The sequence below is a fragment of the Monodon monoceros genome, unplaced genomic scaffold (genome assembly GCF_005190385.1).
Source record: "Monodon monoceros isolate NGI ecotype Baffin Bay Population unplaced genomic scaffold, NGI_Narwhal_1 Super_Scaffold_4, whole genome shotgun sequence".
NCBI classification, from domain to species: Eukaryota; Metazoa; Chordata; class Mammalia; order Artiodactyla; family Monodontidae; genus Monodon; species Monodon monoceros.
Genome location: NW_021703781.1, coordinates 51,127,375 through 51,151,891, shown reverse-complemented (window position 1 = coordinate 51,151,891; position 24,517 = coordinate 51,127,375). Strand labels below are relative to the sequence as shown.

The following is a 24,517-nucleotide window of genomic DNA, read 5'->3' as shown; positions in this document are numbered from 1 at the left end:
TGGTGTTTTTAGGCTATAAAATGTAAACGAGTTTCAATATGTATAACTGATCACCATAAGATAGTTAAAATGGTCTTCTGCTTGTGGGGCAGTGGTCACCTCATACAGGAGAAGAATTTGTCTTCATGTTCTGTCCTGTGATGGGGAGAGGTGTGTGATTATTTTCATTTCTTATTTCTGATATATATAGAATCTCATTGAAATGAGAGAACCCTGCTAGTCATTGTTTCAATTACTAGCAATTCTAGATTAATTATCCCACAGTTGCCAATTTTACAATACACCAATTCTTTCAATAATATGAAGTCTTTGTATAAAATGTCTCTTTATTCCATGGCCAGTCATACTTAACAGAAGCCATGGAGCTCAAATTTTTCCATATAATTTCTACTTCATTCTGCCCATTATCCCTAAATGCACTTTTACTTGACAAACCATGTTTTCTTCTCAGCTTGGGAAATATGGCTGCCACAGTCATTACCCTGGGTGAAGTCAATGGCCCTTTGGGTCTAAGTGCCCCGATGTTAAGCTCTCACTCGTAACCAAGCAACAGGTGCCACCTTGAAAGGAGGAAGCACAGTTGAGCACACTGGTTTCCTAACAGCAGAGCAGAACAGAGTTGTCACTGGTTCATGGCCAAACGAGAAAATAATGACCTTGAAGTGTTGGGGGTTGGCATGCAGCTGCCGGCTGCTCAGTGAGGCCCAAACCACACCTCTTATTCCTGGTCGGTGTTCAGTGAACAACGGTAATCTCTTGAATCTGTCCTTTATTCTGAGATGATGACCTTCACACATTTGGGGGTATTAAAATACCCTTTCTTTTCTTTTTTGAAAGGAAGGCAATAACACGTAATAGTTGGTTTGTGTTTTTTGAAATCTTAATGTTCCATGAACAGATCTCGCACCAGAAACACTTTTGTTTTTGTTTTTCTCCCCTTCATCACCTTGGACAATCTCTCTCTGGACCTCATCATAGGTCTAATGATAGACCTCGCCCTGCTGGCTTGCTGAGAATTAAATGAAATAACAAACAGGAGAGCCTTTGGTGAAACAAGAAGCAGAATTTCTAGGCAAATATAAATATTGTTAGTTTTGCAACATTACAGTTCTGGTTTATAAGGCTTGTTTTTTGTAATCAAACGTGATTTTCTGTACTGCTTTTTTTCCCCAAAAATGAAATATGTTTTGTATGTAATGGTTACCTTATACACTGCTTATATAAAGAGATGTAATATTTTAGTATATGAAGGCTACTGAGTTTTATATAGGTTTATTTATATATATTTTAAATTTCATTAAGCAAATCATTCTTAAATAAAATGGGTAACTATTATTAAAAATAATAATTTACTGTAAACTTTACACATTTCAAATAATGAAAGAGAAAGTGTTGTCAGAACTTGCAAAAAGCCTAAAAACTGGGATACAATTTGAAATGTAATTTTAGTTTTCTCCTTTTAATGAGTGGGAAGCACTGTGAATATTCAGAACAGTTTATATGTGCGTAAAGATAGCAGTTTTGAGAGTGCTTGAGACAGTTCAACTTCTGATCTAAATGTCACAATCCCCAACCCGGAGACACTCACTGCTCACTTATTTGGCATTTTTTCAATAGTACAAAAATAATTTCAGTCCCACCTACAGCTAAACTGTTGATTATAGCTAATTTTTTACTATTATTTAAAGCGTTTATTAAATTATTTGTTAAAATAGAGTTCATCTTCTCTTCCCTTCCTATCAACCAATCAACATTTACCTTCCTTGAACCTCTGAGCTCAGCGCTTACACGTATTCTGGCCTCTCGGAGCCCTTTCAACTCCCAACTTCACTTTTGTCGAGTCACAGCCGCACCGGGGAGATGGGGAGAGGTGGGAAACCGCTGACTAATGGCTTCGCTATGTTTACGGTACGCTTAGTCTTTCAATGTGATGAGTCCAAAAGAAGCTATTATTCTACTAGTTATCTATCCATTATCTCTAAACATGCTTATATCATGGACCTTGACAACAGTTGTCCTACTCACTGACCAGTTGTCTAATTTGCTATTTACAGGCTGAAAGTCAAAGCACCTCCAAGTGTTCCGCGAAGGGACTATGCCTCAGGTAAGAGTATTTCTAAGATACTTGAACTCTTGACTAATCTAACGTTCACAGTTACTTCTTGAAAAGAGAACACTGTTCTCCTCATTTGAAAACAAAAGAGCCCATCCTAATTTTAAGAATGACCAAATCTATTAGGCATTTGACTGTAGTGGGGAGGTACTAATCCTTCAATCTATCCATCCATCCATCCATCCATCCATACGTCCATTCACCTATTTATCAAATATGTACTAAGCAACTTCCATGTGCCAGGCACATACAAGGTTTTAGTAGAAATACAGTGAAAATAAAATAGACATAATCTCCATATTCACAGAATTTATAGTCTAGAAGGGAAGATAAATGATATTAAAAGCAATTACAATTCAGCGTGATGGGGAAGCACAAAGTTCTATGGAAGTACATAGCAACAGTACCTAATCTAATCTGAGGTGGAGAATGTGCAGGAAGTGGGGAATGGAAGGCTTCCTAGACAAAGAAGTGTTAAAATAGATATTTGAGGGTCAGTGAGGTGGGGGGAAGGGGTGTGGAATAAATTACTGATAGCACATAGTTACTCAGTGCTCTCCAAGTTTTAGCCCTGCAGCCCCATTCCACCTAAGATCAACTTCGTCAGGGAAGAGGAGTTAGTCTTGAGATTGGTAGTGTTTATGGCAGCAGTAAGCTAAGTAAACTATCCACCGCACTTTCCTTTTCTAGAACAGATGCATTGGGAGGATAAGTCTAAAATCTCTTTCTACTGGCTTAAATATAAAGATGTCCTGGATACGGACAGATCTATACAGCCCTCAGTGAAAACCACAAGGCTACAGACACTGATGAAGACTCTTCCTCTATAGGGCAACAGCTAAAACCAAATCACAACCTTAAAGGATGATTACTATTTTATTTTATTTTTTCTGCCACTGATCAAGATAGCATTAAATCAGGTAGTTGAGTTCCCCTTGGGCACTGATGAAATCTTATCACATTCAGAAATGCTGACCAGCATACCAAGTCTGGTGACTGACCCATTGGTCACTTTCCAGAACTCACTAGGTCACACAGTATTTATTGACCTCACATTGCCAATCAGTCAGCAAGCCTAGACAGTTGATTAGGGGATTCCTTTGCAATTTGGAGCTAAAGAATAAACACCCCGTCCTGACTTTTAAAATCTACCTAATTTGTCTATGGCCATATCACCCTGAACACACCCAATCTTGTCTAAAATCTACTTAATCAAAAGCAAATGAGGGAATTCCCTGGTGGAGGGCCCGGGTTCAATCCCTGGTTGGGGAACTAATACCCCACAAGCCGAGCGGTGCAGCCAAAAAAAAAAAGAAAAGTTAAAGGAACAAATACATTTTCCCTCCAAGTTCTAAAAAAGAAAAGAAATCAAAGCAGACTGAACCTGTTAGGTACCCAAAGGTCTGATCAGAAAATATGGAATCATGGAGTCTCAGGTTTTAAAGGGACCCCAGAGGTCATATGATCTAACATCCAATCCAATGCTTAAAGATACCCCCCCCATGCACCACACACAAGGCCCACTTTCCACTTGGACACCTCCTGTGATGACCTCCCAAGCCTGTCTGGTCCAGTCACGGAGAGACAACCCTGGAGTGATGAAGATGCGATCCATTTCCTGTGGCTTCCTAAGTCTCTCCGGGTGGCCACACAGTGCAAGTTTTTAAATATTAAAAAAAGGGGAAACAGAGTTGTTCTGTGAAACTTCAAGGATAGAATTAAGAAGTGAGGTCCTTCGAATGGCTTCTTCTCTAGAATAAACATCTCCAGGTGCTTCAGCCATACCACACAGTCTTTGATTCACTCAACAAATATTACACGAGTGTCCTGTTTGACACTCACTGTGCTAGATATATAATAAGGAACAAAATATAGTCTTCAACCTTAAAGTGCCTAATGACTAGTGGGGAGTCACATAATAAATCAGAACATAAACAGGTAAATACAAATTACCAAACATGGTAACTGCTGTGAAGGAACATGGCAGATGCAGTGATAGGGAATCAGTATGGGGTAAGGGAACAATGTAAGCAGTCAGGGAAGGTCTCTCTGAGACGGTGACATTCAATTTGAATCCTGGGGAATTAGGAGGAACGTTTGTCACTTTGTAGATGACCCAGCAGCACTGGAGATGCTGGATACAAACATTAGGTGCTCAGAGGCAATTCGATCTATCTGACTTCAGGATGGATGTCTGGCCTCCTCATACTCAACTGTCTCCTTGCTCATGCCCTCACCCAGGCCCCTTCTTTTCCTCTACTTTTTACTTGGGCAGAAGACAGGGAGCATTCATGATTTATTCACCCTTTGGCCTAACCCACACACACTGGAGATCATCCTTGATTCCTCCTCTTCCTTCAACCTCTACAAAAAAAATTAATCTCTAAAACTTATTAATTCTCTCTTTTAAGTGTCTCTCAAATATTTTTGCCCCTCTCTATGTACATGGCTACAGCTCAGACCCTGGTCATCTCTTGCTTGTCCTAGAACAAAAGCCTCTAAGTAGTCTCCTGAATTCCTAATTCCACGGGGTCCTCTCAACCTCCACCAGAGAACTGTTCTGAAATACCTTTGCTTAAATATTTTCACGGCTCTACATCATCAACAAGAAGAACTGCAAACTACCGAGCCTGCATACAAGGTCCTTCAATGCCTAGCCACTAAATGGCTGTGTAACTTTGGACAACTCACTCTTTTCTCCTTTTCTAGATCACGCAGGGCTGAACCAGAAGACCTGTTAGGTTCCCGCCAAAGCAAATACTCAACACTCTGGCAGAAACACAAGTCCTGGGAGCCCAGGGCCCACTGATGAAGCAAGTCTCTCCTAACCTTCCCTGGCTTTAGAACTTTGCCTCTTCCAATCTCCTTGATGCTCAGAAGTTCCCTTTCTTGACTTCAGACACCTGCTCTCTTCCCTGAAATCCCCCAAATAGTCTTGATATCAATACATTTGTACTTAATCTCTCTTGGAACACAGAAACCTGGCCCAGTCAGGTCTTCTAAATCTTTGCTACTCAAAGTGTAATTCCTAGCCTGGCAGCAACAGCATCACCTGGGAGCTTGTTAGAAATGCAAAATCTCTGCTCCACCCTAGAACTACTGGATCAGAATTTGCATTTTAAGAAGAACTCCAGAGGATTTGAATGTATATTAAATTTGACAAACCCTGCTATAAACCACCAACTCTATCCTTATTGATTCTCCTGAACTGAAAGACAAATCTGTTGAAGTTTCAGAATCTCTAAAATTCATCCTATTGTTTCACCAGGCCTATACGGCCTTGCTTAATCTCCCTGCTCTTACACTCAATCCCTGGAAAAGGTCCTTTTGGCAAAACCACCATCATCACCTGCAGTTAGTACCCCCTTTGCCAATCCCTGCCCCCCCAACTCATGTCCCAGGAGCATTTCCAGCTACTTTCCCTGAGCCTTGGGGTCCCTGCGCAGCTGCAAGCCTGGGGCCTCAGAAACCAACCCTGACAGTTCCTCCTGAACCTATAGCATCTTCAAGGATCTTGGAGGCCCCAGTGCTTGGAGACCTTAGCCCACCAGACCTCCTGAGCCCAGGAAGCCTATCAAGTGCTCCCTGGAGGTCTGTGCAGATTTGATCCACCCAAGGCTTCTGAAACAGCCCCACCTGTTTCAGCTGGATGCTGGAATTATGTCCTCTTTCCAGTTCCGGAAACAAATGGCTTCCCAAACCCTTTAAGCCAAGTTGGAGAGTGTGTTGACCTTGGTGATGCTGACCTTCAGAGAGCAGAGGATAGAAAGAGCCAGCGCCCCCCAGAGGTCAGCAAAAGAGTAACCACAGTCCCTCTAGTGGAGTGTGTAAGGACAAAGCTTGAACTATACAAAGAATGGAAGCCTGGACCTCCTACAGATGCAGGTCAGGCCAGTGTGCAGCCTGTTGCTTTCACTTCAGACCTCACAACCCTACTTGGTCTCTGAGGAGGGAACATTGCTCACAGGGAGCTCACGGTCCACTGAGCAAACTGTTTTACTCCTGTGCAGCTGGCATTGTTGTGGGAAAGGAAGATATCCAAAACATATTGGTGTTTACTCTGTCCTGGGCATTATGCTAAGCTCTTTACAGACATTAGCTCATTTAATCTCCCATTAGCACATTATATAGAAATGACTATCTCAGTTTCACAAATGAGGAAAATGTGTTTCAGGAACATTAAGTAACCTGTCCAAGGTTACTGCAGCCACTAAAAAGAAGACCCACCCCAGGCTTCCATTTTTCCTCCCTTTGACCCAAGCTGGGATGGCTACACTTTTCTGGGGCATTTCTTATTTACTATTCTGAAAGCCCCAGAGCCTCTGACATTAACACCTGTTTGTTGAACTTTCAGAGTTGAACAGCCTTCTCTATCTTTGAGTCTAAGGTCTGGCTGGAGAGGGAGGGTGGGGAGGGGAGATCAGTCGTGGTGCCCCCAGAGTCTTCTGGGGTCACTGCAGAAGCCCCACTCGTCACTCTGCAAGCCCCTGAGAGGTCAGAACTGAACAAGGCCTCTCTCCTTGTACCCTAGGGCTCTGACAGCCAGGGGCTGTTGTCATGTCCCCAGGGGGTCCACCTTCTCCTCCCACCACTGATAACGTTCAGGGAAGAGATTGGAGCAATGATAAAGCGGGGAGACGTCAGGGCAAAGAAAGATACTTAGACAGGGATTGCTGGGTAAATGCCCACCATAGAAGCAGAGCTTTCTGTTTCTCCTTGGTTTTATCTGAATGCTCAGTGGAGGGCCAGGTGGTTCACATGAGATTTCAGCTGCAGGAGCCAACACAGCCTGGCCTCCAATCCAGCCCCCATACTCACCAGCCATGTGCCTCAGACACATTTGCCTTAGCCCCAGTTTCCTCGATTGTAAAACAGAGATAATAATGGCACCTACCACATAGTACTGCTTTGAGGATAAATGAAGAAATACACTTATAACACTTCCCCTAGCACCCAGCACATAGGAGGTATTCAATGATGGAATCTATTATTATTTTCCTCATTGTCACCCATTCAACACATTTATCAGTTTATGCTTTTATTAATGCAGAACTACAAATGCAAAATGCCATCCAGACCCAAAGATAAATTAAATAGGTCTTGCTTTTCAGTACAGAGAGACACAAACAACTTAATCATAGCACAGGGCAGAATGAAGTACATGCCACAAGGGGCCAGCAGCATCTACGAGGGCTCAGAGAAAGAAGTTGATGGGTTATGAGCAGAGGGACTGGGAAAGACCTTATGGAGGAGGGATGACAGGGATTTCCATGGAAGAAGGAAGATGGGCTGGGAGAGCAGCACTAGCAGAGCAGAGAACTATCAAAAGTGCAGGCTGGATGAACCAGCTGTCTGGTATTACTAGACGTGAACAAGGAAGATCCGGCTGCAAGAGGAGCCGATGGAGCGACAGCAGGTTCAGGTGTTTGAATGTGTTGATACAGAAGCTTGACTTTATTCCACAGGGAGCCACTGATGATTCTTGAGGAAAGGAACAGCATGATCCAAACTTTATTTTAAGAAAATAGCCAGAAACGGTCGGAAGGATGGATTGAAGAGGAAGGATAATGGAGACAGGAAAACTAGTTAGATGATGCCTGCAACTGCTTTCACCAGTAGCTAATCAGAAAGGGACCCTGCCTGACTGAGAACAGGAGTGAACCAAGGCAGGGAAGTGTGTCTTATAAAAGCATTTTATAAAGGTTTCTACTGTAAATGATTGAAACAAAAACATCTTGCGCCCTTACGTTTTGACCTTCAGTTATCCCCAGACTTAAGGTATTAGAAATTTATTCCCCCACTGTTCCAGTATTGGCATATTGGGAAGAGGACTTGTTCACCTATTCTTCTAGAGTTTCTTGGCAAACCTAATGATCAGAATACACTATAATTTGGTATAAGTCAACCCAGCGAATAATTTCATAAGAATTATTTTCTGTTAATGTCAAAGTTTGCCTCACGTTTGACTTGTAGAATGAAGCTCCTTCTTAGAGCCTATCATGCTTTTCCGAGAGAGGGTGCTGTTGATGCCGCTGCTTAAAATCTGGCCACCTTGATCCAAAGACTTCCTTCTGGCCGTGCTTCAGCTCCATAATTCTTTTCCTTGTGCCTCTGTGGACTCCCCCTGGTTCTGGAGTCAGTGGTCTGCTGTGGCAGGGGATAGAAATGGCAAGAAAAGCTTCCACTGAGGTTCTGGGGGATTCAGGGACCATCCACCAGGCCTTCTAGCCGTGGCTGCTCAGTGGGGTGGGAGGGAAGATGGGATGCTTTATGGTGCAGTCATCAGAGCCACTCTGCCATCTGAACCTGTGTCTCATTGAGTGAATTGTATTTAGACTCTAAGGTCAGTTTATGTGATGGGATGGACGCTAAGCTTCTCATACTCTAAACGTGTTTTGGTGGGAAAGGGGTCTAATAGTCTCCTTGACTGTCATAATCCAGACCTATTTTATTCTTCAAGATCATAAGCTACTTAAGACCTGTCACATCCATTTTTATACACCCTGTGGAGCCTAAGACAGTGCCTGCGCCCTGGAGCCCAAGGACAATGAGGCAGCATGACGCTGGGGTTCAGAGCATGCACTTGGAAGTCAATCAACTTCCAGGGCTCAACCCTTGGTTTTACCATTTACTATATGACCTTCGGCAAATGATCTATTTTCTCTAGTCCTCAGTTTCCTCATAAAATTTTTGAGAGAGCTAAGTGAGTACAAAGCTCTGATAATATTGCCTGGCATGGAGTAAAGCACCAGAAAAAAAATTTTTTTACAAGAAAGTCAACATTTGAGCCACAGAGAATCATAGAAGTTACTCTCTTTTAGAGATCTGGAATTTTATTTTATAGATCTGGAAAATTGAGGCCGAGAGATGTTAGATATTCTTGCCTACTCTCCAACTAGTTAGAAACAGATCCTGGATGAGAATTTAGGTCTATCTGACTCCCTGTCCAGTGCTCTTCCTATTACACCATCCACATATTGACTCAAAGAAATCCTTGGAAGCAGCACAGTATGGATTGCTACTCCCAGGTCCCAAAAATGTCCCTTGACAAAGACATATAAGGGTCAGATGCACCATTTCTCTGCCCCAGTGAGACTTTTCTTAACACATTGAGAACTGACTATTTTATTTTATATTATTTTTTTCAAAATTCTTTTTCTTATTAGTCAACCATTTTACATACATCAGTGTATACGTGTCAATCCCAATCTCCCAATTCATCACACCACCACACCACCCCCACCACTTTCTGCCCTTGGTGTCCATACGTTTGTCCTCTACATCTGTGTCTCAATTTCTGCTCTGCAAACCAGTTCATCTGTACCATTTTCTAGGTTCCACATATATGTGTTAATAGATACTTGTTTTTCTCTTTCTGACTTACTTCATTCTGTATGACAGTCTCTAGACCCATCCATGTCTCAACAAATGACCCAGTGTCGTTCCTTTTCATGCCTGAGTAATATTCCATTGTATACATGTACCACAACTTCTTTATCCATTTGTCTGTCGATGGGCATTTAGGTTGCTTCCATCACCTGGCTATTGTTGATAGTGCTGCAATGAACATTGGGGTGCATGTGTCTTTTTGAATTATGGTTTTCTCTGGGTATATGCCCAGTAGTGGGATTGCTGGATCATATGGTAATTCTATTTTTAGTTCTTTAAGGAACCTCCATACTGTTCTCCATAGTGGCTGTATCAATTTACATTCCCACCAAATGTGAAAGAGGGTTCCCTTTTCTCCACACCCTCTCCAGCATTTGTTGTTTGTAGATTTTCTGATGATGCCCATTCTAACGGGTGTGAGGTGATACCTCATTGTAGTTCTGATTTGCATCTCTCTAATAACTAGTGATGTTGAGCAGCTTTTCATGTGCTTCTTGGCCATCTGTATGTCTTCTTTGGAGAACTGTCTATTTAGGTCTTCTGCCCATCTTTGGATTGGGTTGTTTGTTTTTTTAATATTGAGCTGCATGAGCTGTTTATATATTTTGGAGACTAATCATTTATCTGTTGATTCATTTCCAAATATTTCTCCAATTCTGAGGGTTGTCTTTTCGTCTTGTTTATAGTTTCCTTTGTTGTGCAAAAGCTTTTAAGTTTCATTAGGTCCCATTTGTTTATTTTTGTTTTTATTTCCATTACTCTAGGAGGTGGATCAAAAAAGATCTTGCTGTGATTTATGTCAAAGAGTGTTCTTCCTATGTTTTCCTCTAAGAGTTTTACAGTGTCTGGTCTTACATTTCGGTCTCAAATCCATTTTGAGTTTATTTTTGTGTATGGTGCTAGGGAGTGTTCTAATTTCATTCTTTTACATGTAGCTGTCCAGTTTTCCCAGCACCACTTATTGAAGAGACTGTCTTTTCTCCATTGTATATCCTTGCCTCCTTTGTCACAGATTAGTTGACCATAGGTGTGTGGGTTTATCTCTGGGCTTTCTATCCTGTTCCATTGATCTGTATTTCTGTTTTTGTGCCACTACCATATTGTCTTGATTACTGTAGCTTTGCAGTGTAGTCTGAAGTAAGGGAGTCTGATTCCTCCAGCTCCATTTTTTTCCCTCAAGACTGCTTTGGCTATTTGGGGTCTTTTGTGTCTCCATACAAATTTTAAGATTTTTTGTTCTAGTTCTGTAAAAATGCCATTGGTAATTTGATAGGGATTGCATTGAATCTGTAGATTGCTTTGTGTAGTATAGTCATTTTCACAATATTGATTCTTCCAATCCAAGAACATGGTATGTCTCTCCATCTGCTGGTATCATCTTTAATTTCTTTCATCAGTGTCTTACAGTTTTCTGCATACAGGTGTTTTGTCTCCCTAGGTAGGTTTATTCCTAGGTATTTTATTCTTTTTGTTGCAGTGGTAGATGGGAGTGTTTCCTTAATTTCTCTTTCAGATTTTTCATCATTAGTGTATAGGAATGCAAGAGATTTCTGTGCATTAATTTTGTATCGGGCAACTTTACCAAATTCATTGATTAGCTCTAGCAGTTTTCTGGTGGCATCTTTAGGATTCTCTATGTATAGTATCATGTCATCTGCAAACAGTGGCAGCTTTACTTCTTCTTTTCCAATTTGTATTCCTTTTATTTCTTTTTCTTCTCTGATTGCCGTGGCTAGGATTTCCAAAACTATGTTGAATAATAGTGGTGAGAGTGGACATCCTTGTCTGGTTCCTGATCTTAGAGGAAATGGTTTCAGTTTTTCACCATTGAGAATGATGTTTGCTGTGAGTTTGTCATATATGGCCTTTATTATGTTGAAGTAGTTTCCCTCTCTGCCCACTTTCTGGAGAGTTTTTATCATAAATGGGTGTTGAATTTTGCCAAAAGCTTTTTCTGCATCTATTGAGATGATCATATGGTTTTTATTCTTCAGTTTGTTAATATGGTGTATCACATTGATTGATTTGCATATATTGAAGAATTCTTGCATCCCTGGGATAAATCCCACTTGATCATGGTGTGTGATCCTTTTAATGTGTTGTTGGATTCTGTTTGCTAGTATTTTGTTGAGGATTTTTTGCGTCTATATTCATCAGTGATATTGGTCTGTAATTTTCTTTTTTTGTAGTATCTTTGTCTGGTTTTGGTATCAGGGTGATGGTGGCTTCATAGAATGAGTTTGGGTGTGTTCCTTCCTCCGTAATTTTTTGGAAGAGTTTGAGAAGGATGGGTGTTAGCTCTTTTCTAAACGTTTGATAGAATTCACCTGTGAAGCCATCTGGTCCTGTACTTTTGTTTGTGGGAAGACTTTTAATCACAGTTTCAATTTCATTACTTGTGATTGGTCTGTTCATATTTTCTATTTCTTCCTGGTTCAGTCTTGGGAGGTTATACCTTTCTAAGAATTTGTCCATTTCTTCCAGGTTGTCCATTTGATTGGCATAGAGTTGCTTGTAGTAGTCTCTTAGGATGCTTTGTATTTCTGCGGTGTCTGTTGTAACTTCTCCTTTTTCATTTCTAATTTTATTGATTTGAGTCTTCTCCCTCTTTTTCTTGATGAGTCTGGTTAATGGTTTATCAATTTTGTTTATCTCCTCAAAGAACCAGCTTTTAGTTTTATTGATCTTTGCTATTGTTTTCTTTGTTTCTATTTCATTTATTTCTGCTCTGATATTTATGATTTCTTTCCTTCTGCTAACTTTGGGTTTTGTTTGTTCTTCTTTCTCTAGCTCCTTTAGGTGTAAGTTTAGATTGTTTATTTGAGATTTTTCTTGTTTCTTGAGGTAGGCTTGTATAGCTATAAACTTCCCTCTGAGAACTGACTTTAAAAAAAGAAACAAAAAAAGGATTTGAAAGGAATGAACATGAGATGACTGTAATAACCATTCAAGGCCTAGTAGATAGGAGCAGGTGGCTCAAAGGCAGAGAAGGCAGGTTCGGGGTGCTTGTGGACAGGGTGGAGCTGGTCAGCTGAGACTTATGTTTGTGCATTCTGCTTCCCACATGCCATTTCAGAGAGGCCAGCTGACGAAGAGGAGCAGTGGTCAGATGACTTTGTAAGTATTTGTTCCTGGGACTAGAAGGGTATCATTTCCACCAGGGCCCCTGGGAGGCCTTTATAAAGACTTGTTTCTGAATGACACGCTGGTGGTCAGCTGCCTATCACGGAGGGGAGATGGCTGGGCTGGAAGGGCCACCTATAGGCAGGGCAGCAATAACCTCACAACGGCTGACTTGAGCAAGCACCATCGTGTGCCAGGCTAGGAGCTTCATACTTATTCCCTCATGTAATCCTCATGACAGCCCTATGAGTAGGCATTCTTATCCCCATTTTCTGCTGGTATTCAGAGTATTCACCAGCACAGCCAAAACAGATGTTAAAATGCTTGAATATTTCCAAATCAGTTGGCAAATGCCTCTGCCCTGAATTCTGCAGTGCCCCATCACTGCTTGGTCCCTGCCAGGAGCCCTAAACAAACTAAAGAGTGAATGCTTGGCACATCGGGGAGTCTCCAGGACACTCCTTAAGGTCATGGTCAGTACCTGGGCTGGATTTGTTTTTAAACAGTTTGGACATCAGCCCTGCCCATTTTACAGGTGAAGAAACCAAGACATGGAGAGTTTAAGTAACTTGCAATTCCAAAATTCAAACCCAGGCTCTCAGATCTCAGAAGCAGACTTTTAAAACTCAAGGGGCTTGCTGTGACCAAGAAGATATGAATGGACTCTGGGGGCCACAGATGGAGAGGGCTCTCCCTGACCATGATGACATTGGAGTGGTGTGTCAGAATTAATTGTGAACCTCTTCAAGATGGCTCTGCAACCCACAGGGCCCCAGGGGCCACTTCTCTTTGGGCCTGAATCTTATAGAGACAAGACATCCTAAAAACTTTTCTGTACAATGATTATTCCTCACATATCAGATTCATGCAGAATGTTAGGCTGCTCCAGTCTGTGAGCTTTATGTCTGGAAGGGATCCAAGAGGGCCTCCACACAACCACATACCCCATAAGGAAACTGAGGCCAAGAGCCTGAAAATGACTTGCTGACCATCTCTCAATTACTCAGTGACCCAGTAGGATGAGAACCCAGGACTCCTGTCCAGTGCCCAGAATTGAGCCTGAGCCCAGCTCTGCACTGTGTACATCACCTGGAGTTTATTCAGAGTATCAGGAGACGGAAGTTCCTCCCGTTTCAACTGCAGAGAAAATATTTTTGTAAAGAAGGAGTGAGGTGGCCTCACTGTGGGTCACCTAGGCATGGAGAGCCTCCCAGGGCCCAGCAGCACTGATCCCTCAGAAGCACTGCAGCTGCGCCCCCTGCTGGAGGCACACACACACAGGGCCACATCAGAAGCAAAGTTAAGGCGCTGGACCAACCTCCCCCAGGCAACCGAGAAAACTGAGCTCGCTGGCTGGAGGAAGACAAGGTGGGGACCTAGCAAACACAAAATAAAATCAGCCTGAAGAGGAGGGAATGACTTGTGTCCCCAGAGTTAAACAACCAAAATGAAGGTACCAGCTATAGTAAGGATTGATTGAACATTCACTCACAATTTTTACCTTATTGGATTCCCTTGGTACATAGAATGAAATCCAGGCTTGTTGCTAAAGCCTCCAGACCTGATGAAATCTGACCCCTGCAGCCATGTCTAGCCTTCCCTGCACCCCCTCAGCAGGGGTTGCTCATCCCAGCCCAGGCACACAGGCCTGCCCTCAGTCCCTACAGCAGGTCGAGGTCCTGCCTAACTCAGCAAATTCAGACTTATGGTCCTTGGGCAGGTGAAGGAAGAGCGGAAGAAAGGAGAAACCAGGGTATCCCCAACCTTCTTCACTTGGTCGGCTCCTTCTTGTACTTCAGGCTTGGCTTAAGTGTCTGCTTCTCACCAGGAAGGCCTTTCCAGCACCCCTCTCCAAGACAGAATCCCTCTTCCCTTTGCTCTCTGTCTCAGGAACCTGATCATTCCCTCAGTGCATCTATGACCAGGCATATCTATTTTATCTGTTTGATTATTTACTTATTTATTATTCACTATTTGTTTGTTGTTGGTCTCCCATGCTAGCATACAAGCACTCTGAGGCCAGGGACTGTGCTCTGAGTCAAGCATGATGGCTGGCACATAGTAGGTGCTCAATAAATATTGATTACATGCATGAAGGAATGGACAATTTGAGAAGATTTTTGTCTGATTACACATTCCCTTCTTCAAAGTTCCCATTAGACTGTCCAAAGTATTGTACTTCCTCAAGTATTGAATGAGTGAATGGATTAATAATTAATTAACAAAAGAAGTTTGTTTGTCATAATTTAGAATAATTTGGGGGGAGGGGATGTTTTTAAACTCTCAGAAGTTTGAATAGATTCCCTTTTAATTCTCTTGATGAAAAGGCATTCAACACATTCTCCTGTGCTTGAAGTAAGAGGGGCTTGTGGTGCATCTCCCACAGAAAAGACTTTCCAAATGAAGGGCCAGTTCAGCACTTCCTGAGCATCCATTCCCTCCTCCTCAGTCCCTTCAGAGCCCAGGCAGCAGCTCAGCGCATTCATTCATTCCAAGTATGCTGGGTGTGCACCTACCCTGCAGCAGGTCCCATGCTGGGCCCTGGATATATAGTCTCAGTCTGGTCCTCATGGGGGCACAGTCTGGTAGGCAGCCCAGTGTCAGAAGGCGGCTGCCAGGAACAGCTGACGTGGGATCTCTCTTTTTCTACCTTCTCCGCCACCTCTGCCAACCTGGTCCTCTCAGTCAGACTGCTGTGCTGGAGGGGCTGCAAGGACTCCAGACTCCTCCCCGGGATCCACACTGATCCTCAGCCTCCAGGTAATGAAGTCTAGGAAGCCAGTCCCTGCTCCACGAAAACTGAAACAAAGTGGGGTGCCCAAACCGTCCCCCATTCGGGCACATGTGTCTGGCTGCCCACTGGTTCTTTCACTTTCTGAATGTCTATTAAAGCAACTGCTTCTCAGTGCTCATACTGACGTCTCCCTGGGATACTGCAACAGCACTAATTGGGTCCTTGGCCTGGATGAAGAGAGTCCCTGGCTTGGGAAGCCAGGGTCTTGCCCTGTTAAGCCTCCCCCCGGCCCACCCTTTCACTCCCACTCCACCTCCCAGGCCTCCAGCCTGGGAACAGTCTTTGGCTTCTCCAGAGCACAGGCTCAAATTACTCAACTCCTCTGGGCCTCAGTTTCCGCCAAGTGCAAAATGGGATTTTTAAAAAACTATCTCATACGATTGTGATGAGGGGTCAATGAGGTATACAGTGCATGGAAATGTTAGTTATAATAATAATCATTACTATTATCATTACTTTATTCAGCCTAATTTCATATTCCCATTTGCTATTTCTGACCTAGGGGTTTGGGAAAATCCCCCCTACAGGAATTTTCTTACCTCCCCCCTCTCCCTGTCCCTTCCTGGCTCCCCCATGCCAGGGTAAGGACAAGCACCCTCCTTTGGGCTCCTTCCTCCTTTTATTCTGTCTCCCCCCACTCCTCCAGCCACCTCGGGAAAAGCTCTATTTTCAGCCTCCTTTCTCTTTCCTTATCCCACTCTTCACCCTCTTCCTCTCCTCTCCCACATCTCCCTATGGACTGAGGAGGAAAGCACAGTGCTCGCTCACTGATTCCTTCATTTGTTCCAAACATCCTGAGTGTCTCTCATGTGCTGGCCCTGTCACGGGCCCTGAGGATACAGCAATGAAGGAAACGCTATACCTGCCTCAGTGTTACACAATTGCCAGGGAAAGGAGACAGGCCAAAAGGCAGGTACATCATAGATTCATTGGAAAATCATGTATGGATTGAGCATCATGTCAGGCAGTGTGAGGGGGCAGTGGGCACAGAGGTCAGAGGACCTCTTAAGTCCTGAATCAAATATTTCCTCCATATGGATATATGTATGTGTGCCACACACATAAACTATCTCTGAACAAAACGCACAAGAAGCTAGTCCCTCTGTTTACCTCTAGGGAGAGGAACTGAGTGGCTGGGAAGACTTCCCTCCTTGTGAACTGTTGGAACTTTAGACTGGCTCAACGTATTTTCAATATGGACTTAAATAAAATTTATATGAAAAAAACAAACAAAAAGAAAGAGAATGGACTCTGAGTCAATTTGAAGTCCTTGTCCCTGCAACTGTCCAGCTCTGTTTAAAACAAACCAACCTTATCTCCTCAAAGTTGTCTGTATCCCTGAGCTTCTCCTTACCCTCTCTTATTAAACTTGCATTTTCCTCAACCATCATGATTAATAAAACCTATTTGGTTATTCTATTTTATTGGGTCCTTTTTCTGTCTTCTTAAAATATATTTTATCTCTGGTTGTTCTTTGCAGACATACAGAATTCAGCCACCCTTGGGGTTAGAAGTCCATGCGTTCCCCCAGGATAGTAGTCCAGGTGATACGTTTTGGAGCAAAAGGCCCGGCTTCAGCCCCAGGGCTGCTGCTAACAGCTGCCTAACCCTGGTTAGCCGACCCCTCCCAGCCTTGCTTTCTTGTCCCTCCGTCCCTCCTAAGCACGCGCGGGGCACTGAGCATGGTATCTGTACTTGCAGGACAGCGATTATGAAAACCCAGATGAGCACTCCGACTCGGAAATGTATGTGCTGCCGGCCGAGGAGGCTGGGGACGACAGCTACGAGCCACCACCCGCTGAGCAGGAGACTCGGACAGTTCACCGGGCCCTGCCCTTCACCAGGGGCGAGTACGTAGGTGAGTCCCCACCCAGACCTTGGGCGCTCGGCCTTCAGGGCAGCAGGGAGCGGGGCAGGCCAAGGTCGCAGCATGGTGGGCACCTCCCACTCTCACCACCTCCAAGTGGGTCATCTGATCACTCACAGGCACTGGAGCCCCCGCTGGTAAGTTTGCCCTTTGGGGAAGGGAGGGGGTATCCTCCCTAAACTGGGAATGTTGAAAACAGGCAAAAGATAAAACAAGCACATCCTGACGTGGTTCCCCACCCCACCTCTATTCCTAATAGTCCCCAGAGAAATCAACCCAAGATTAGTCCCTTCTTCTCTTCTGGCTTCCTGCGTACAAGGTTCTGGAATTTCTCTTGAGATGGCTGTATGGAACCAGGATGACCTTCAGGGATCCCAGTGTCTGCTAAGGTCCCTCCTTCCTCCATCCCTCCCACTGCAGCCCCACGCTGGCAGGCTGTACAGATACACTGAGTCTGGACAGTGGAGTTTTAATTGGGGGGAGGGGCAAGGGGAGGGGATAGGAGTGAAGCCCTCTAAGCCTGGAATTAGCCTTATTGGTTAAAAGGACGAGTCTTAGGTGTGGCCTCCAGGCCTGAGTGTAGCTTTTAATGCCCCCCCACCCTCCCCCAAGAAGAAGTCTGTGTTCCATTCTAACAGGTGACTAAGTTCAGCAAGGTGAGGTGGGGAGTGTGTCCACGTGATCACCGTGAGGCTAGGAGTCGTACAGAGCGTCCCTACATGTAAAGGGTTTAGTGTCCCTTATCCCTGAGGATAACTTCCTCCTTACAGGGTACCAGGTACTGCCCCTGCTTCGTGCCACATCTATTGAGGACCTACTATGTGCTGGAGCTATGCTAAGCAGCAAGCAAGACAGGCAGACTCCCCGGCTTTTTACAGTTTACAACCTAGTGCTTTACAGTCATGGCCTACTTCACCTTCTTGATAATCACAAAGGAAGAAAGTGAGGCTCAGAGGAGTGAACTCACTGGGCCAAGGTTTATAAGTGGCAGAGCTGGGATGCAAGTCGGGCCTTTCAGCCTCCAGAGCCCGTGCTCTTCACCACTCTGCTCCACACACCGCAACCAAATTTGTGACCTCGTTCAATCATCGCAACAACCCTGGGAAGGAAGGGGCTGCATCAGGCCTGTTTTACAGACCAAGAAACCGCTATTCAGGACGGTTAAGCGGCTCATTCCAGGTCATACTCTTCGAAGCCTGTCTTCTATGCTTTGCTCCTTCTGATGGGCTTAAATCTTATATTAAGAAATCTCAGTAAACTCCAAGAGCTGCCAATAAAACTACAAAAACTGACAGTCATAGGCATAGTAAAGTAGATGCCTTGGTGCCTGAACGCAGCTACGCCACCAGAAGGAGGCTTCCGAGGAAGCACCAAGTGTAAAGTTAAACACATACCCTCAACGAGGCAGAAGCGCGGGCCGAGGGCTGGAGCAGGCGCCGGGAGGAGAGCAGAGTGGGCCAGGCAGAGGCAGGGGCAGCTGTACCAAGCTAGGGGCCGGCTGTAGCAGGAGGAAGGAGCAGGAAGCCAGGGAAAGCGCCTGGGCTGGTTCCGGGAAGGGGAACCCACCAGCTTACTCCTATGCGAAGATTTTCCTACAGTGTATCAGTCAGAATGTGTGCTCGCAGATCAACTGGGTAGACTCCCTGTTGCCTAAGCCCTCCACCACATTATGCAGGTAAGGTTAGTTGTGTATATTAGGCATCGGCTCTGCCAGACACAGTGCTCCTCCTGCCTTGCTGCTTTCTCCCTAATCCCTACAATAACTCTCTGAGGTGGATAGCTCCGATCCTCATTTTAAAAATGAGGAATGTGAGTCCCAGAGAGGTTACATAATGAAGAAGCAGCCCAAAGGAGTGCTGCTGGTGGGTGGAGAGCAGGAGCCTGGACTCCTTCCCTGACACCTGGTGAGGACGGTCCTGGACCAGGGGATACTCACGACTTCCCCATGATTTGAGGACATCATCAAGGGGAGGAACGTATAGGTTCACCCGCATAAGTAGTTGCAACCCTGAATACACCTTAGAATAACCTGGGGAATTTTAAAACTTATAATACCAGGTCCCTCCCCAGAAGTTCAAACTGCATGTCTGGAGTGGGGCCTTGGCATTTTTTAAAGCTCCCAGGTGGTTCCTATGTGTAGGCAGGATTGAGAATCACTGCTCTTAAGGCTTCATGGAGCAAAGTGAACCACTGAGGAGTACCGCCCCCCCCGAGACACCCCCCCCCCCCACACACACACAAGGTCACCATCCACTCTGTTTAGCAGAGTGTTTGGGCTGTCTGCTCTCCTGGGTCTGTGGGTCTCCATCAGTCCCTAGGAGGATGTTTTTGATGAGGACATTCTTCTGGTTTTTATAATGTAAGTCAATGGGCAGTTGAAATCTTTGCCTAACATGTCATTCTACTCTTTAAGGGAATGCCCCAGTTAATAATGTGTTGGCTACATAGATGCTGGGGGTTTTATACTTTCTAGATCTCGGTGGCTTCCGCCCAGGGAATGATCCAGAATCCGTTCATCTTATGCTTTGTTGTTCTTGTTGTTTTTCCTCTCAAAGACAATCGGTCAAGCCAGAGGCAGTCTCCGCCCTTCAGCAAGACCCTTCCCAGTAAACCCAACTGGCCTTCGGCAAAGGCGAGGCAGGCCGCCACTCTGCCAGCCCCGACTTCTCTGCACAAACCTCAAGTCCCACCCAGACCCAAAGAGCTCCTTGAGGATGAGGTAAAGTAACTCTGTCCAGAAGACTGCCCAGACCCAGTGGAAGGCAGGATGTGGGCCGGATAGGGGGAGGGGCAGGACAGTGTGGCCTCAGGCGTGTCTTCCTTCCTCCAGGCCCTGCTCTCCGGCCGGCACTAGCCACCCTGCCCCCTCTAACTCTCCACTGTTATGCTGAAAGGATGTTTTCTTTTAAAAATGACATATATGGTCGTATTTTAAGCACTTTCATTTACTACAGGCATATATATCCATACTGGAGCTGTGCCCCTCTAATTATTCCTTCGAGAAAGAGTCCCTCAGTTTCCTGCAGACCTCTCTTTCCTCCATAATATATTTCCCTCTTTATTCCCCATTGCTTCTCTCCCTGTCCTGCCTCATTTTCTTTCCCCCACCTTCTTTTCTCTCTGATCCTCCACCCCCCTCCTCTAAAATGCAGAGGGGTGCAGTGGGACATACACTGGAGACCCCTAGTCTGTAGGAAGACCCTGCACAACCCGTGGAGGAGCTGACCCCTCACTTCCCTCGGCAGCTCTTGCTTCTCACTCCCTCTCCCTAGCCCCGGGTATCCAGGGACCATCTTTGCCGATTGTCCAGGACCCAACTCTCGGTTTATGTCATCAATCTCCCTTCTGCCAGCACCTAGATTTTCACGTCTTATTCCATATGGAATTGTTCCAATTTAAAAATGAACAGGTAAACCCATTCAGGCTATTGTAGGAATGACTGATAAAGCCTAATATGTTATGGTTCCCAGATGTACTTGTATTTTAAATAAAGTCAAAGATAAGCCCTCAAACTTAGCCATTAGAACAACCCTACAAGTGTAACAGTCTGAGAAAGAAAATAACATTAAAGGCAACTCTTAACCATCACGACATAATCTTACTGCAGCTTCTCGAAGAAGTAACTTGTTTTTATAAATTTATTTATGTATATATTTATTTATTTTTGGCTGCGTTGGGTCTTTGTTGCTGCGCGCGGGCTTTCTCTAGTTGCGGACAGTGGGGCTACTCTTCGTTGCGGTGCACGGCTTCTCATTGCGGTGGCTCTTCTTGATGCAGAGCACGGGCTCTAGGCACGCAGGCTGCAGTAGTTGTGGCACACGGGCTCAGTAGTTGTGGCTCATGGGCTCTAGAGCAGAGGCTCAGTAGTTGTGGCACACGGCTTTAGCTGCTCCGCGGCATGTGGGATCTTCTGGACCAGGGCTCGAACCCATGTCCCCTGCATTGGCAGGCGGATTCTTAACCACTGCGCCACCAGGGAAGCCCCAGAAGTAACTTGTTTTTAAATGCCTGTAGATGGTAAAACCTACAGCTTATGAGCATGCTGTGAAATGACCTTCATTTCCACCTTAGAATAATTTGTAGCCCAAGAAGAGATGGAAAAGAGACTTTTAAATAAAATAGAGGCAGCACCCAAGCTCAAATTCCTGCTTTGACCCTTACTAGTTGTGTGACTTAGGCAAGTCAGATAAACTCTCTGAGTCTCAGCTTTTCCTCTCTTCAGGTTATTTTAAAGATTTAATAAAGGAATATATATATATAATTATATATATATTATATATTATATATATATAATATATAATATTATATATATATATATATAATCACTAAATACGGTGCCTCACACAAAGAAGGATTCCATGTATCATATATATATATTGGATTCCTTTCTACCATGTTCTAGATTCTTTATAAAATCCAGTTTTCTAGTTTCTCCTGAAGACTGAGGGCCTGTTAACACTTGGCCAGCCATGGCCTCAAAGCAGCTGAGCCTCATGGCAATACTCCAGCTCAGCTGTGAATCCCTGGCCCCTGTTTCCATTTGTCATCATCCCCATCACTCATACAAGACTTGCACGCACCCCGACTCTGTGCGTGTCCCATCATTGTTCCACACCTGCTCCTATAAGTATTTGAGTTTATGACCCCCTCTCTAGAGACAGTTTAAGTCAGGAAGTCAGCAGACTGAGAATGGTTTGTCAATCCTCAGTCTGTCTGTCAGTCGGAGAGGGGATGCTGCCCTTTCAGGGTGAGAACAGGGTGGCCGGGAGAATCTGAGCGTGGGACATGGTAGGAGACCATCTGTTAGGGTCTCACCATGAATTCTTTCGGCATTCGGCAAATCCATATGAAGATATCAATTCAGACACAGAATACAAATGAAGACTGTGGGTTATGTGAAGCTCTCCATTTCTGTGACTAACCGGAGGTGGACCCCAGTGGGGAGAGGCCAAGCTTTGCTAATAGCAGCCTTGTGGAGGTGGCTCAGGCAAGTCTGAACCAGTGGGAAAAGGAGAAGTCTGGAGGAGGCACATTCTGGAATGGGCAGATGGACAGTCAAGATGAGAAAGAGGTTTAAAAAAGAAAAAAGAAGCCAACATTAAGATCTGGCTGAGCCATTAGACAGGAAAAGAAGTCAAACAGAAGCATAAATGAAAACGTTTAGCTCTACCATACAGGTTACAGGCATAATATGGGGGTACAGGCTGACCAGAGAGCTGGCAGTGGGAGGAAGGAGCATCTGTGCTATAACAGCGAGAGCGGCTAACACTTGACCAGTGCTGTGTCGGTGGTGTTCTGCACACTCTGTATGAATTATCTCATTACATCCTCACAGCAACCCTAGGAAGTGTGTGCTACTATCACCCCCATTACAGATGAGGAAGTGGTACAGAGGAGGTGCAAAGGGGGTGAAGCACTTGTCCAAGGTCACAGAGGTAAATGACAGAGCCAGCACTGGGGATCAGGTGATTACACACTAGACCCCAGGTGCCAAAGAGCTATCCTGTGCCACCCCTCCAGTATCCACTGAGAAGAGACCAGCTCTTCATTCAGCACAAATGTGCCCGGGCTTCATTGGTGCCCAAAGCAGACCCAGTACCTGTCCTTGCAGGGCATCAGTTTTGTGATTTTATGTGACCTTGGATAGATTACTCAACTGCTCTCAAATTCCTCACCTGTAAAATGAGGATAAGTACGCCTAACTTAATAGTAGGTATCATCGAAAGAATTCAGTAAAATAATGTACGTAAAGCTATTAAATGTTCACGTGAGTTGTATTAAGCAAGAAACTCATGTGGGCATTTAATAGCTCATCTTAACGACTCCTGACATGCAATGGGGTGAAGGGCAATGGGAAAGTGAAAATAAGGTGAATCCGTGGTGCTCCTATTTTTCACATTTAAAGTTTGGGGGAAGGCAAACATGTAAATACCTACAGCAGGTGTCTTAATACTGAACATCTAAACACTGGAGTTGATCTAAGATGATTTTTTAAAATAATCATCTATATTTTAATCATGCCATTGTAAAAGCTGAGGAAGGATTCTAATAGCATGTAGGTTGCGGCAGTAGAATAATCTGCCTGGCTTCACAAGACCAGTTATTCATGTAACTACAGCCAGTTTCTTGTGATGTGAACGTGGGATAATGGGGTTTATATCGAAACACTGCAGCACCGTGAAGATGAACTTGTTAGGACACAGATTATGATGATTCTTGATCATCTGCTTGTTTTGGCAGGTAACAGCTGTAGCATAGTATTACAGCATAGTACTAGTGGCACCTGCCTTTCTGGGTTATTACAAGGAGCAAGTGAGATTACACACGTAAAGTACTCAGAAGAGCACCTGGCAATAAGCGCTCAATACGTGTTTGGTTTTTGTTTCTCCCAGTCCCCATGTTGGCAACCAACCAAGGTAGGTTGTAAAAACCACTTCTGAGATCTGGTTACTTTATTTACCTCTTATAAAATCACTCCCTCCCTATATTTATGGTCAATCGATTATTGACAAAGGTGCCAAGACAATTCAACGGGAAAAATTCATTTTTTAAACAAACAGTGCTAAGATAACTGTATATACACATGCAAAAGAATGAAATTGTACTCCAATCTCACACCATATATAAAAAGTTAAATAAAACTGGATCATAGGTCTAAGTGTAAGAGCTAAAACTATAAAACTCTTGGAAGAAAACATAGGTATAAATCTTTTTTTTTTTAATTTTAAAAATTTATTTTATTTATTTATTTTTGGCTACATTGGGTCTTCGTTGCTGCGCGCGGCCTTTCTCTGGTTGCGGAGACCGGGGGCTACTCTTCGTTGCGGTGCGCGGGCTTCTCATTGCGGTGGCTTCTCTTGTTGTGGAGCGTGGGTTCTAGGCACGCAGGCTTCAGTAGTTGTGGCACACAGGCTCAGCAGCTGCGGCTCACAGGCTCTAGAGCGCAGGCTCGCAGTTGTGGCGCATGGGCTTAGTTGCTCCGCGGCATGTGGGATCTTCCCGGACCAGAGGCTCCAACCCGTGTCCTCTGCATTGGCAGGCAGATTCTTAACCACTGCGCCACCAGGGAAGCCCAGGTATAAACTTTTATGACCTTGGGATAGGCAATGGTTTCTTAGATACAATACCAAAAGCACAAACAACAAAAGAAAAAAGTAGATAAAAGTGACTTTAAAATGTAAAACGTTTGTGCTGCAAATGATACCATAAAGAAAGTAAAAAGACAACGTGT

The 24,517-nt window shown here is 44.3% G+C and overlaps 1 protein-coding gene across 5 annotated transcripts in view; it reads left to right on the top strand.

Moving 5' to 3' along the window:
- BLNK (B cell linker) overlaps positions 1 to 24,517 on the top strand; it is an 81,377-nt gene that overhangs the window by 25,024 nt on the left and 31,836 nt on the right. For 2 of the 5 annotated variants that reach the window (XM_029245505.1, XM_029245503.1), the window contains 4 exons: positions 2,055 to 2,104; positions 12,579 to 12,619; positions 17,121 to 17,277; positions 19,842 to 20,005. In XM_029245505.1, coding sequence (XP_029101338.1) covers positions 17,163 to 17,277; positions 19,842 to 20,005 — 279 coding nt within the window. In that variant the 5' untranslated portion in view covers positions 2,055 to 2,104; positions 12,579 to 12,619; positions 17,121 to 17,162. Of the gene's footprint in view, positions 1 to 1,422; positions 1,909 to 2,054; positions 2,105 to 12,578; positions 12,620 to 15,310; positions 15,386 to 15,854; positions 17,032 to 17,120; positions 17,278 to 19,841; positions 20,006 to 24,517 lie in introns of those variants that run through there. The other 3 variants (XM_029245504.1, XM_029245502.1, XM_029245507.1) reach the window with 3 other exon arrangements.